Raw genomic sequence first — 13574 nt, forward strand, 5'->3', positions numbered from 1 at the left:
GGGGGGGGGGGGGGGGGGGGAAAGAGTTATCATGACCGTAGAATTGGGTCATTACCCCAGATGGAGACTTCATATGGAAGGACAGACGGTGTCTTCTCTGTGTGTATGCAGTTTTTAAAAGGTTGTGTATCTCACAGGAAAACTTCCAGGGTTTACGAACCACAACAGTTCCAAACGTACCGACTTACACAGTTGTAAGAACTATCTATGTCGTGTTGTAGCACGTTTCTCCCATCATACTGGGGATTATTTTTAATATTCCATACCTAGAATTTCTGTATTCATAACTGCTTTGTGTCTGCTTAAAATAAAGTAATTTCCCATCTTTTCTTTGAGGTAGAATGGCTGTGAGTGGAGTCTTACAGTGTGAAAATGCTGTATGATGTTGGTTTCTTTGCAACAGCAGTGGAGTGGAGTTACTGGGAGCAAAATGGAACAAGAGATAGCTTATTTTACAAGTATGATGTCACTTTGAAGAATCATGAGAAACAAGATTGTTTATGTAAAATAGTCCTGGGAATTAAACTCGCAGATTAAATAAATTATTTTCTTGCTAACAGGTCAAAAAATTGAAATTATAAGATTCAGTGCCTGTGATTCCATTCATAAAATGCTAATCTAAGTTGAATGTTTTTCCAAAATGTTTTCGTTTGAGTTCTCTCCTAGCTTGAATTGCCTAGGAGTTACTTTTTGTTCATCCAGTTATCACTTTGAAAATCTGAAAATTGGAGAAAAAGCATTTCCAGTGCCTTGAAGACCTGAATTGTGGACCTCTCGGCAAAATGCTTTAATTATTCAGGCATTTACTACGTAGACTTGTAACAGGGTTGGTTGGTTTGTTTTGGTTTTTTTTTAAGTAGATGTTTATTATACTGTTGTTTCCTCCAATGAGGTACGGACAAATGTTTCAAATGATTGTGTAATACAGCATGCTAGCCAGTATCAGCATATTGCATTTGCAGCATGAAGAGCTGTGACAACAGGTAGAGGCATGATTGTATAAGCTTTGTGTAACTGTGTTTGTGTGGGTTACCTAAGAGGTGGTTGGCACCTGTATTCCCCCAGAGCTCAGGCACACATTCTGCTTTAAGGGGAAAAAAGTCTGCTCTTCATTTGTGGATCAGTAAAGCCACTCTTGTGTGCTAGGGCGTATGATGCTTCTTATTTGTTCTGCAAAAAAAACCAGAAAATTTCATCTATGTTATCCATGCGCACAATACAATGGAAGTAGTAGTATGCAAAAATGAATAAATCTGTTCTCGGTAGAATTCACGCTAGGGAGGTTGTTCTACAGAAAAAAAAAAAAACAAAAACAGAAATCCATTTTATTGGTGGAATAAAGATTGTGATTTTTAAAGGATCATACAGATACATTGTCTGTAACTCTCTGTGAGAGAATTTTGACAAAAAAAAATATTTTCTGACAACTTCTGGCAGTCAGAATCAATGCCTTTTTAATAACGTGATGCTGGCCGAGTTGCTAAATGTTTGTGGCTGCTGATGCCTGGGGCACCATGTCACCAAGAGCCATGTGCATCCGAATGCTGCATCTAACTTAGTGCCAGCTTGCACAATCCCACGACGCCTGATGTTTGGGTGAGGTTACATCTTTCAATCGAGGAGGTACCCACGAAGGTATATTTACATTATATAGCTGTGCACACATATATGTGTGTGAAAGTGTACATATGTGCATACCTACACTACTATATCGATGAAATTGGGCTAAACTCAAGCCTTTGAAGCTTATTTTTGGCAACATACGTATCAGTCTGAGGAACACCATCTTCAGCTCTCATGAGGTGTTGATACTAATCTGACATTATATTTTCTGTTCATTTATTGCATATTAGAGGTAACAAACACTATCAAGCAACAGCAGCTCATTCACTTCAGAAAATTATCAAAGCCATGTTGTGGCCCACTGATTGAGAAGCAGGTGTCATGGAAATTTCTGCTTTGTTTATGTGTGAGAGTGTGTTTTTCTGCAGAATTTCCTTCAGTCTCACATGAATATATTTTGTTAAACTTTGGCACCTTCCCTTGTGTGCTAGTTTTATGCAGTGGTAATGGAATTGAGAGCCAAGAGAGGCTGTGAATGGCAAATAGGCTTTCTAAATGAGGAAGGAGTGATTGGGTAGAGTTTGAAAAAACAGTTGTGAATACATCTATAATTTTGTTTGAACTTCAGAACTAAACTCTTAATTATGTTTTGCAGGATATGAATGATTACTCTCCAGTATTTAGCAAAAAGCTCTACAGGGGAATGGTTGCTCCTGATGCAGTCAAGGGCACTGTTATCACTACCGTTTCAGCTGAGGATCAAGATCCTCCGGTAAGCAAAAAGGTTCTCTTAATACTCTGCACCCAAGAGGGACAAATCTTTAACTCTCCTAAGTGACCTAACTCTCTCAACAACAAAGGTGATTATTCTGACTTTCACAGAGAAGTAACCCATGTATCTTTTTATGTCAGCCTGTCCTTTGTCGGTCTGGACAGAGGCTGCATTTACAACGACTGTTCCTGAAGCTGGCAAAGCAGTGGTACAGCTCCTTTCTGTCAGGAAGATTTTTTGAAAGCTCTGTATCCGACTTCACTGTGTAGATGAGTAAGAGGAACAGGCAGGGAGGGAAGCCGTGCTTCTCTTCAGCACAGTTCTGCAGCTTAAAGAGGAAGCAAACCTCAACTTTAAGATTGTTGCTTTCTTGACTTTGCAGTCTTTGTGCATTTCCAGTCTGCGACATCACAGGATCACGTGGAACCGTACAGCTCACCATCCAGCCCTTACTGGATGTGCAGTGTTTGAACCGAGTGCACCTGCCATGGGGATAAGGTTTATTTCTGCCACTGGCTTTTATCTCTGTTCCCCAGTGAAGCACTTGATTGACAGAACCGGGCACGTATTTTTGACTTGTTAGCTATTCTGAAGGGTAATATCAATTTTTGTAATCAGAGGTTGATGAACATTGGTGACCAGATGATACACTGAGGACAATAAAAGCCAAAGATGTTCTGCCAGCCAGGTTTAATTTTTAATTGTTAGTGTTTGGCATATTAAGGAGAATAATCCTTGGGGAGAAGAGTTCAGAGAGAATGTGCCATGCACATTAAAAGCTGATGGCAGTGCTCTGACACAAATCAATTGTAGCTTAGCTAAATAAATTACGTAGTAATTTATTTACCACCCAAGGACAGAAGTGCTAAAGCAGTGTTTCTGTAAGGACAGTCCTGCTATCCCCTTTTAAAAAGTCCTAATACACAAAGGTAAGTAAATTCCCTGCAGGTGATACATATCAGTGGAGTACTGATGAACTTGGATGCATTCAAGCTAGTTTATAACAGCTGAAGGTCCGGACTAGTGCTTGTTTAAAGTATACGCAAGACAGTAGTATCATCCAATAGGTAATGAATAGCAGTAGTTATCAATTAATAGTGCTGCAGAGTACTTAAGGAATGCAGCAGCAGAGAACATAGACATTGTTTAAGCAGTAAACAAAAGAAGTGGAGAGATGTGCCTGAAATGGTTCGTCCTGGATAATTTGAAGGGGAGGAGTGTAAGAGATGTTGGTGCCTGATTTTGAGTGCTCTGCTTGCAGAATGGAGCCTGAGGTGTGTGTAAAGCTCCTTCCATGGAGTTCAGGCACATTAGAATAGAGCCCCAACCAGCCAACATGTTAATCACAAATCCATTTAATTAAAAGCAGAATAGTGAGCATATGTATTTATTAGACTGAGCACTAGAAATGAGAATTTCTAGTGTCCTGCTTTAGAGATGCTTTTAAAAATACAGAGCCTAGGACTGTTCATGGCAGGCATCTAAACTCCTTCAAAGACACATCTAGGTGTACTCACAGCTTTTAGCATGCAGCAGGAGAAAGATGATGTAGTGGTAGCACCTGGTCTCCTTCTTTTGAATCTTGTTATATTAATCTTGCTGGGAAGAGCCTTTCCATAGGATGTCAGAGAGGCCTAGGCTGCCTTCCCTCTGCTGGCTGAAGGATTCAAACCTTGATCTCTATTTCTGTGTAAAAAAAAAAATCTTACCTACGAGGCCAGGGGCTGGCCAGAGTTCCTGACAAACCTGGGGTATTTCTGCAGTTGGGTGGAAGTCTTCCAAGCCAGGAGTTTTGTATAAAGGTGACGAGCTGCAGCACCTGTGAAGATCAGGGACATGCAAGGTTAACTAGACTTGTACCCATATCACCTGGGCTCAAACCACTATGCCTAAGCAAGGGGATGTGTTTCTAGTAGTACTGCAGAAGTATAAAATGTAGAAGTCCCTGCAGTAGCCCTTCAGAAAGTTTCATAAACATTCATATTTTTGTGGCCTATCTACACTCACGCTCCCATTGCCTTTTTGCTCTGTGAAAGTCTAGTGCTTTTGACTGACCTCCTTCACTCTTTCCTTGGGGTACACCAGGTCTAGGTTTCCACCATCATCTAGTCCTGTTTAAAACAACGATTTGCAGGGGGAAGTAGGTTTGATTGCTCAGATCTCATAGTTATTTGCTGGAAAACAATTTTTAAATTGATTTAAGACTTTTTGATTCTACTCTGTGAATGACTTTTACTGTCATGTTTCATGAATGTCTTACTCCTCCATATGTTAGGGGCAATAACCTGGAGATTACAGAATGGAAATTGAGATTAAAATGGCCAAAGTTTCTGGGTGGCATAAGGAGCCTGCAAGGGTTATGTTTACATTTATCTTTGCATTTTATGCTGACATAAGTTTGTATTGCACAAAGGTATCAGCTCATTTTATTAGGATTTTTCCTGAATGAAGCACTAGTACTTCTGGAGTGCTGTTACCGAATTAGTAAATTTTACCTGCACATAACTGGGTCTCAATTGCATTCAGCATTTCAGGGAGTTCAGCAGATGCTGCTTAGCTGGAGAAGATTCGCTGTTGCTCTCCCTAGGCATGACTTGGGAACAAGGGAGGTAGAAAACACTATTTCCCTTCAAGAGCTCTCATCCTCAGCAGTTAGCAGCAAGTAATTCAAAAGGTAACAGTCCGCCCATATCACAAGTGGGGGCGCTTCAGAGTGATCTGCCAGTGAGGAGTGAGAAAAACGGGCTGCACATGACTGCTGGAACTGTGCGATTTTTTGATTGCCACAATAGAAATCTAAAATATTAATTAGTCACAGTTCTATGGATCCGTTTCTGCCCCTTGCACCAGTACGTTTTTGCTCCTAGCAGGTTTGTCATACTGAGCTTTGAGAAAAATCTGCAGAAAGTGATATTAAGGATCAATGAAACTGGGCAAGCACTTCCATGGAAATTGTGACATAAATGGGTTAGTGAGGATAGAAAAAAAATAATTGTTAATTGGTGCTAGAGAATCACTTTTTAACTTTTTTTTTTTTTTCCCCCAGCTTTTTTTCAATAGTAACTATTACCTTACAAGATATTTTGGTTTTGATAAAGTGTTTGCCCATTCTGATATAATCTTCGTTTTATGATCCCTGGATTTAATGTGTCCCAGATATCAATGAAATACTGGAGGAAACAAAATAGTCCAGAAACTGATTAATGTATATTTATAACAATTCTTAGTCCTTGTGGAATCAGCATTTCCTAATGCAAAGTTACTTAAATTTTTCACTTAAAAAACCCAAACCCTTCTGACCTCTCTCCTTTTCTAACATTTCTGTCACTATCACGTGTCCAGTTTCTACATCTATCTGTTCACGGATAAGCTTGCATGATATTTTGCACAGGGGGTAGTAACAGCCATCTCTAGGTGGTATGAGAGTGGCAGAATAAAAAAACCTGGCTAAAGTGCTTATGTCTCCCAGATTCCTTTCTTGTGATTTCCTCACACATTTATATGGATTGCTTTTATATGGTTTTGAGTGGTTTATATTTGAAAGATGTGGGGATCACTTCTACTTCTGTGGAAAAATTGATGGACATGCAAGAGAGAGAGATCAAAATTCCTGTTTATTACCATTATTACAGGCATAACTGCCTATGACAGTAATGTTAAGATAATGGTCTTCAAAATCAACTGTTGCATTTCTTTTATTTTTATGAAGACTTAAAAATTAAGTTGCCCGTAGGCATTTAATGAATACAATAGCCATAAAAGTTAGCCAACTATGGAGGAAAGCTTTTAAAATAGTTTTTGAAAGTTGGTATATTATTTCAAACTAATGGCTGGTAGTTTTTGCTTTTAAAATAAAAAAGAATATAGAGAAATATATCAGGCATAAATGGCTTTGTTTCTTCTTCTGACTGAGCCAACCTGTTTAGATGTTTTGTGCTACTGGCAGATCTGTGTTTATTTAGAGTTAGCTTTGACATTAAGTGGTGTCACAAAATATTTGATATGAATTCACAGAAATTGTTTTAAAAAAACAGACGTTTTTCTTTGTTCAGCAGGAGTACATTCCTCTAAACTTGCCTTAAAGGAAAAAATATTCTTAGTTATCATCATCAGTATTTTAGTTGTGTGGTTTGGGTTTTTAACCTGGTGGAATCTTATTTGTACAGTACTAATATATCTATTTTATCAGATCAAGAAAAGAAAGGTATATTTATTAAGAAAATAATTGTGGCTTTAAAATATGCCTGATTGTCAGGACAGATCTAATAAAAGCCTAATTTGAAGTACCCAAGCCTGAATTTTTCTGTTGTCATTTTACAAATGATTTAGACTATTCCCCTGTCAACATTAAACTCAGCCCAGAACAGAAGTCGGGCTAGATTTTTTTCATCATCTGCAACAAAAGCTTTTCAGACCTAATCAGCTCTTCAGAGACTGCCCACTGTCTTCAGCAAATCCCAGCTTTGCTCTTCATTGTCAAATTCATGTGGATGGTATGAGAACCCAAATTGAAATGCTCAGCACCTGCATGTGATTTCTCTGAAAATCTGAATTTTCCAGCAGCCGAAGAGCAGGTTTGGGGTCAGAAGGAAGTGTTGAACAGTGTCAGTGGAGTTAGACTCTCCATTTCACCCCATAGGCACCATCCTCACCCTGTTCCTCCTCTGAGCTGCTGGACTGGGGCTATTGTGGTTTTGTTCTGTTGTTCCTACAGCAAAGGTGACAGCAGCAGTTACAGGCATGTAAGTGGTAGAAAAAAATTCCATGACACTGAAGTGTTAATAAATCATCATCAAGTTAATAAATCATCATCTGTAACAAAGGGTGCGGGTATCTTACCCACTGTGTTAGGTTTTGACTCTCAAAGTGCTCAACATCATTCAGTGATGTTCCTGGGAGAAGATCATGGTTTTATCTCTGACTTTTGACTTCTAAAGACAAGTCATACGTGTAACTGAAGGCATTAAATGGTCAGTGCAGATGGCATGAGTACAAACAGTAATGTAGGTGAAAGATGGGGGGTTCTGGTTTGCAGTAGTAGTGTATTTCCTAAGTGATTTAAAAACTTACGGCATATAGGTGTGGAAGTGCCATGAGTGACTATGATATGCTCTCAAAAACAGTCAGAAGGGGTAAGAGTGAGCTTTTACTGTTAAATGAAGTACTCTTTGTTTCATTTATTGGAGATGTAGATTAAATGGTCTCTTGTTTTTCTTTAAAAAGACTCCCCCCATTAAATCTCCATGCAGTAAATTATTCGCAAATCAGTGTATCTTACATCTATGAATGTGTATAGGTGTGAACAAATGAATGTCTGAGTCAGAATGAAGATGTGTAATTTTCTCAATTTTATTGATTCCTAAAACATTAAACCATCATTTGAGGGCAATTGTTGATAATAGGATTGGCTGGGTTGCAGAAGCCCATGGATTTCTGGTTACTGTTAACAGTTACTAAATTAAAACAATAATTCTTTGTGCTAGATACAAATGCTTCCAAGTAGATAATTCGTTATAGTTTTATTTTGACCTGTGTATTTCAACGCAGTCAAAAAATCTGGGCCTGAAGACGTAAGAGATCTCTGATAGTTATTCCTTCAGGTCCTTAGCAAAATGTCAATTAAAACATAGAAACCAGTGCTTTTCACTAAAGGCCAGAGCAGGATTTGAAGGGCTGTCTTGAGCAAATGTCAGTTTATATTCTTACCAGTTTCTCCTTTCATCTCCTTTCTTTTCCAGTTTGAATTCACTTTTTGCAGTGACTCAGAATATAAATTATGTTTCAGAAGTTACTGTTACATTTTTAAAAAACACTCTAATTTGAAATACCATGCTGGTCATTGAAACCTGGTAAATTCTGTGTTTACATGTGTTTCATGTAAAATCAACATATTGTCATTTGATTTATTGAAACATGCAACAGTATATTTTTCTACAGTTTTAAAATAGTTCCATGGTATCAGATTTTTCAAATTACTTTTATATGCTATAGTTGCTCATCCTGTTGTCCTGTCTTTCCTTGAAGAGATCACATCTAAGTACAGACACACTACATCTAAAGGGTAAGAAAATGCTAAGCAGAAAGCAATAAAAACAGGCCAAGGGAGTCAGAGGGAATTGTGATAATAAAGTAGAGCCATAGTTGTATGGCTGCCAAGGAGAAGCTTGAGTACAACTTCAGTTCTTCTAAATAGCTGACAAACCTTACTAAAATAAAAATCTTCAATTTTAATATCACTGCAATTGAAATTGTTGAGACAGTTGAGCACACATTCTGTTTTGCATTTGAATAATCCCTTTAAGGTGTAAGTACTAGTGTATTCAAATTATTTTGGTGTGTAGAGATCTGAAAGAAGAGAATGAGGTAACTTTTAGACCAGCTGAGAAAAGTTGTACTGATTGCATGGGGAGTAATCGTGAAGAAGCAGATGGGTGAGGCGTCACAGCCACTGTGCAAACTGAGCTCAAGGAGTGATAACCCCGGGTTAGGAGGCTGCACTGTGTAAGTGGGAAACAGAAGTGTGGAGAGGGATCTCCTCACATAGATCGTCTTGAGTTTTCTTTCCAGAAGTGTTGTCCAGCTGGAGCTTAAGGACTTTGTGTATTTATCTGGGGTTTCTTGGTATCCAGGAGTGGATAAATTGAGGCTGTTGGACATCACGGACAAGCGCCATGTCCAAGCCAGCTCTGGCGCCCCGCACAGAGAAGCTGCACCTCCAACACACGCTTGGACTTGCCGAGCACCCGGCGTGCAGAGACCCTCAAACAGGCACTGCTGTACTGATGGTGCCGAAATTGCTCCAGTGAGTCCCAGATGGGTTTAATTTGCTGGATACAACGTAAAGAGGTGTCTGAGTAATCCCAGACAGAAGGATGATAAAACTGAGACACTTTTTTTTTTTTTTTTTTTTCCCCCCACTGTAAAACCCTTGCTTTCTTTCCTGGAAGAACTCCACTGACTCTATTTGACTTTAATTTCCTCACCATCTCTTTTGTGTTGAAGACAATCATCTGACCAAAAGGCAAAGTCAAAAATGGTGAAAGGTGCAAGTAGGTAGCCTGTGTGAGGCGCATAACTTTGCAAGGGTTTTCTTCTGGTGGAGATTGATACAAGGAAATGATCACCTACTCTGCAACTTATTTACTTATAGTGACCTATAGCAACTTTTAATTATTTCTGAATATTGCTTAATAACCCTGCTTGCTCTGACTGTTCTGTGGAAGCTTACCAAGGGCTACTGTGTTCATCAAAGCACAGCAGTTTTCTGTGGAAACTCACCATGAATTACTGCATTCGTCAAAGATTAGAGATGTGTCCTTGGAAAGCAGATGGGTTCTAGCAAGTTTAGTCTTTGTAATGGATAGATAGCCATGTATGGATGGTAGAAATTAATAGACTGGTGCTTTTAGATAAGAGAGAGGTGATAAACCTGATAAACCGGTAGGAACCACTCTTGTTATTCAAGAAATTGGCTGAGAGAATCTGTGCATGCTCCGAGGAAGGAGATGCTTCTAGCAACTAAGGTAGATGTGATAATATCCTGTAGAAAAATAGTTATTTTTGCTACTTAGCTTTAGCTAACCAAATGTATGCAGCTTTGGTTTCTCTCAGCAATATTTTCAATTCTTTACAGGGAGAGATACCTGGAGTCCGCAAAGCCTGGATGCAGTCAGTAGCTGACTCTCTCACCTACACTTCTGAATTTTATTAGCACAGTCTTTAGTATCCTCAGCCAGTATCTATTGCCATCTATTCTTTGGGCAGATAGATGATCCTCTGCAGCTGAAGAAATCCAAAGCTCATATCAGCCTGGGTACAGATTCATAAATCCCTCAATTCAACATCGATCAGCTGCTGAGAGTGTCCTCAGGACTATTTATAATATTTCCCCTCTCAGTGCTCAGTTTGAGAGCTTAGCTCTCAAAGAATGACAAGTGGCCTGCCCAAAAGCAGAGCTGCTTAAAAAGCTCCAGAAGTGGCAAGTGGAAACGGGTGGAACCAGTGTCTAGAGACTGCTTGGGCCATGGGGGTGTGTCACCACCTAACCTGCCTCCCTCTTGCTGGGTTTCCATTCTCTGACTTGAGTTTTGATTTGATTTAAACTAAAAATAACTGCTAACCCATATTGTATATGTCCAGAAAAAAAAAAAAAAAAAAAAAAAAAAAAAAGGCACAATATCTTTGTTTCTTGCACAAGCTAATGTATAGTCTGAACTAAAAGGACGGGGACACACAGTCTCTTTGGGAGCAAGAGAAAGGAAAGCAAAGGGACTGTTGTGGCTCTGTGGAATGATCAAACCACATGCACAGCAGAGCAAGGGTTTGCTTTGTAACTTTAGAGCTCAAACTTGGTCAATCTCAAGGCTGGGAAGGTTTTGGTGATTAGGAAGAACTTTAAACCTGGTTTATTTCCTGTTATGTATCGAAGTTTACAAATCTGTATTTGAAATGAGACAATTGCACGTGGAGGGGTTTGAACGGTTGGGTTTTTTCGCTTGGCGAAGGGGTTACCTGTTATTATGTACAGATGCCTGTGCACATACCTAAATTATTCAAGGACACCCGAGATCATTCTTGGAGAGACGAAGATTTTTCTTCGCTGCGAACAATTCATGCTTTACTGATGTGGCATGATGATAAAATATACCAGATGATTACGACTATGTTCTCAAAGCTCTTAACCCTCCAAATATTTTGAAAGGAGAACAACATGAGTTACTTAATAGATGCTTAGTTTGCTTGCTTTGCTTATTAGAAGGTGAATATTCTCAGGAGTGATATAACTTGAGGTGTTTACTCTTCCTGTATATGCCTTTTTTTTTTTTTTTTTGTATCGTTTATCACTATAAAAGCTGAAATTTTTCTTCCGTGGGCAATTCCCCTGCATATTCCGATTTTGTTCATTTGAAATGTCAATAGAAACAGATGCACAACACTAATTTTAATGAGCAGCCAGCTTCCAGAGCTCCAGAACATCCAGTTTCATGGCTTATCCAATCTCGTAACACCTTGTAAGGTTTTTATTCAATGGAGCCCTTTTGTCAAATTGAGAGTAATTGTCCTTATTGTTTTACAGGTGCCCACTAAAAGTAAGATGCTAACAGATACCTAATTAGAGACTTCACAGATCTTTAACTGGAGATAAAAGCATTTTCAGGCAGTCTCAGGGCTTGATCTTTTAAAAGCTATTACTGTTAGATTTCATAGTGTCTGCTAGAGATCTGTATTTGGGAAACATACTGCAAATTCAATGAGTTCTTAAAGTAATTTTATCTCATGGCTTTAAAAGTTCATGTCCTTTTTGTATTCAGCTTGCTATAGTTAATAATGCAGAATTTCCATATTGAGTAATTCAGAATTTCGGGCCCATTTGTTGAGTTACACACTAAAGAATAAAATCCTTCAAATTTTAAAATTTATATAAATGTATTTAGGGTGAATATAGGTGAGTTCACCATTCACTACTCATAGCTGGTATAAGACCCACCAAAATCATTTACCTGTTCTGTGGTTTGAGCGCGTTGCAAAGAACACGTGCAGCCACCTGTAAATTCTGTTTTTAGTGTCACTTCCCAATTTTTTTCATAGAATTAACTTCACAAAATTTGCTTTAGTGAACTCTTCATGATGGAAATTGTTTGGATTTGTGTGGAAAATCTACAGATGGAGATAATTTATTAAACTCCTTACCAATTTCACATTTTATCTGTAATACTTTCAGTTTTCTGACCAGTCAGAAAGTGGTTTTGAGTATAAAGAGACATGGTAAATAATTCTGTGTTCCTTATGCCACCGTTCCGTAGTTAGGGGTAAAATGCAGGTCATTTACCAGACGCATACCTGGGATCTTTATGAGTGAGTCAACTGCACATGAAAGTGAAATGCATTTTTTTCCCTACTCTTTCCTGGGCCAAATCATTCTGATTTTGTATGTCTCTTACCCACTTGGATAGTGGAAGTAACAATTCCAAGCTGCCATTTGAATTGCTTGCGGAGGTATACATGAAAACATACAGAAGTTATTGTTGTGTTACGCTTCTCAACCATTTTTCCTGGCTTTATTGCGTTAGAATTTCTCTGGAACCTATCTATGCCTGTTGAGAGTTATCTCGACAGTGCACATGTGCACCCTCCAAGGCTTCTTTGCCCAGGGCCTCCGTGTGCAGCCGGATCACCTAATGTAAATTTTGGGAACGTTTTTGTACCTGTCAGCTGTGCCACAAATGAACGACGTTTCCCTGTGGAAACTTAAGGAATTATGCAGCAATAAAAGAAATAATTGAAGCTAGATGAGCTTTAGCTCTAAGTTTCGCATTAGTCTTGAACTCTCAGGAAAACTTTGGTTTGAGAGAATTGAACATGGATCCTGACAAGTACAATCCTTCCTCTATGGTTTATTTGAGAATATTATCTGCTATATTTGAATTTTGCTGTAGATATAGGAATGCATCTAAATTAATTTAGAACAGGGGCCAAAGATGATTAATATTAGAGATAATTAAAACTTGCTTCTAAACAGATTTCTGGGAAATCTCTCTGGAGATTTTTCTAATTACATTGGTGCCAAAAGATAGTAAATAAAAAATAAGTCCCTGTTTTGTTCTTTCCAGAAATGACAGGAGAAAAGTTTACTTGATAGTCATATCAGGAACAATAACCTGATGAGATTTTTGTTTATTTAATAACAAATTACCTACTGTGTGCAGGTTTAATGATGATGATAGCTTTTATTCTTCCAAGGAAATGTGAGGACCATTACTCTGAAACCAAATTGAGTGGATTTCAGCAGGTAATTTCCTCTTAATTATAATGTTGAAGAAAAATGACTGAATCATTGAATGCCAAGGGGAAAGTTGTATAATCACCTCTGTCATGCTATGATATCTCAAATTTCTCATGTTTTCTAGGATTTACACTCTTTAGTGTACATGGTCATGTAAAGCGCTTCTGACTATTATCACAGTCTTCCACATACTACTTCACTAAACACCAAAACACATCTGACAGACCCAGTTCTGAATTCCTATAAGTGCTGGGCTGGATTTCCTTGGAGGGCTCAAAGAGACGATGGCCTCATGGCTGCTGCATGTAAAATCATCCGGAGGAGCAGTGGGACAAGTCTCCCAGAAATTCTGTGAATGTCTCAGTTGCATCCAGCCCTGTCTCGATTCTTTTTACATGCAAGATGTTAAGTGCACAGGGTTTTATGGGGAAAAAGGCTGAGGTGGCCTGGCTGCCC

The 13574-nt window shown here is 38.7% G+C and overlaps 1 protein-coding gene across 12 annotated transcripts in view; it reads left to right on the forward strand.

Annotated features, from left to right (window-relative positions):
* The window catches only part of PCDH15 (protocadherin related 15), a 457138-nt gene that overhangs the window by 345490 nt on the left and 98074 nt on the right, over nt 1-13574 (forward strand). For all 12 annotated transcript variants that reach the window (XM_026851785.1, XM_026851794.1, XM_026851792.1 and 9 more), the window contains one exon: nt 2219-2335. In XM_026851785.1, the coding sequence (XP_026707586.1) occupies nt 2219-2335 (117 nt within the window). The remainder of the gene's footprint in view (nt 1-2218; nt 2336-13574) is intronic.

The sequence above is a fragment of the Athene cunicularia genome (assembly GCF_003259725.1).
Source record: "Athene cunicularia isolate RWA chromosome 6 unlocalized genomic scaffold, athCun1 chr6_part2, whole genome shotgun sequence".
NCBI lineage: Eukaryota > Metazoa > Chordata > Aves > Strigiformes > Strigidae > Athene > Athene cunicularia.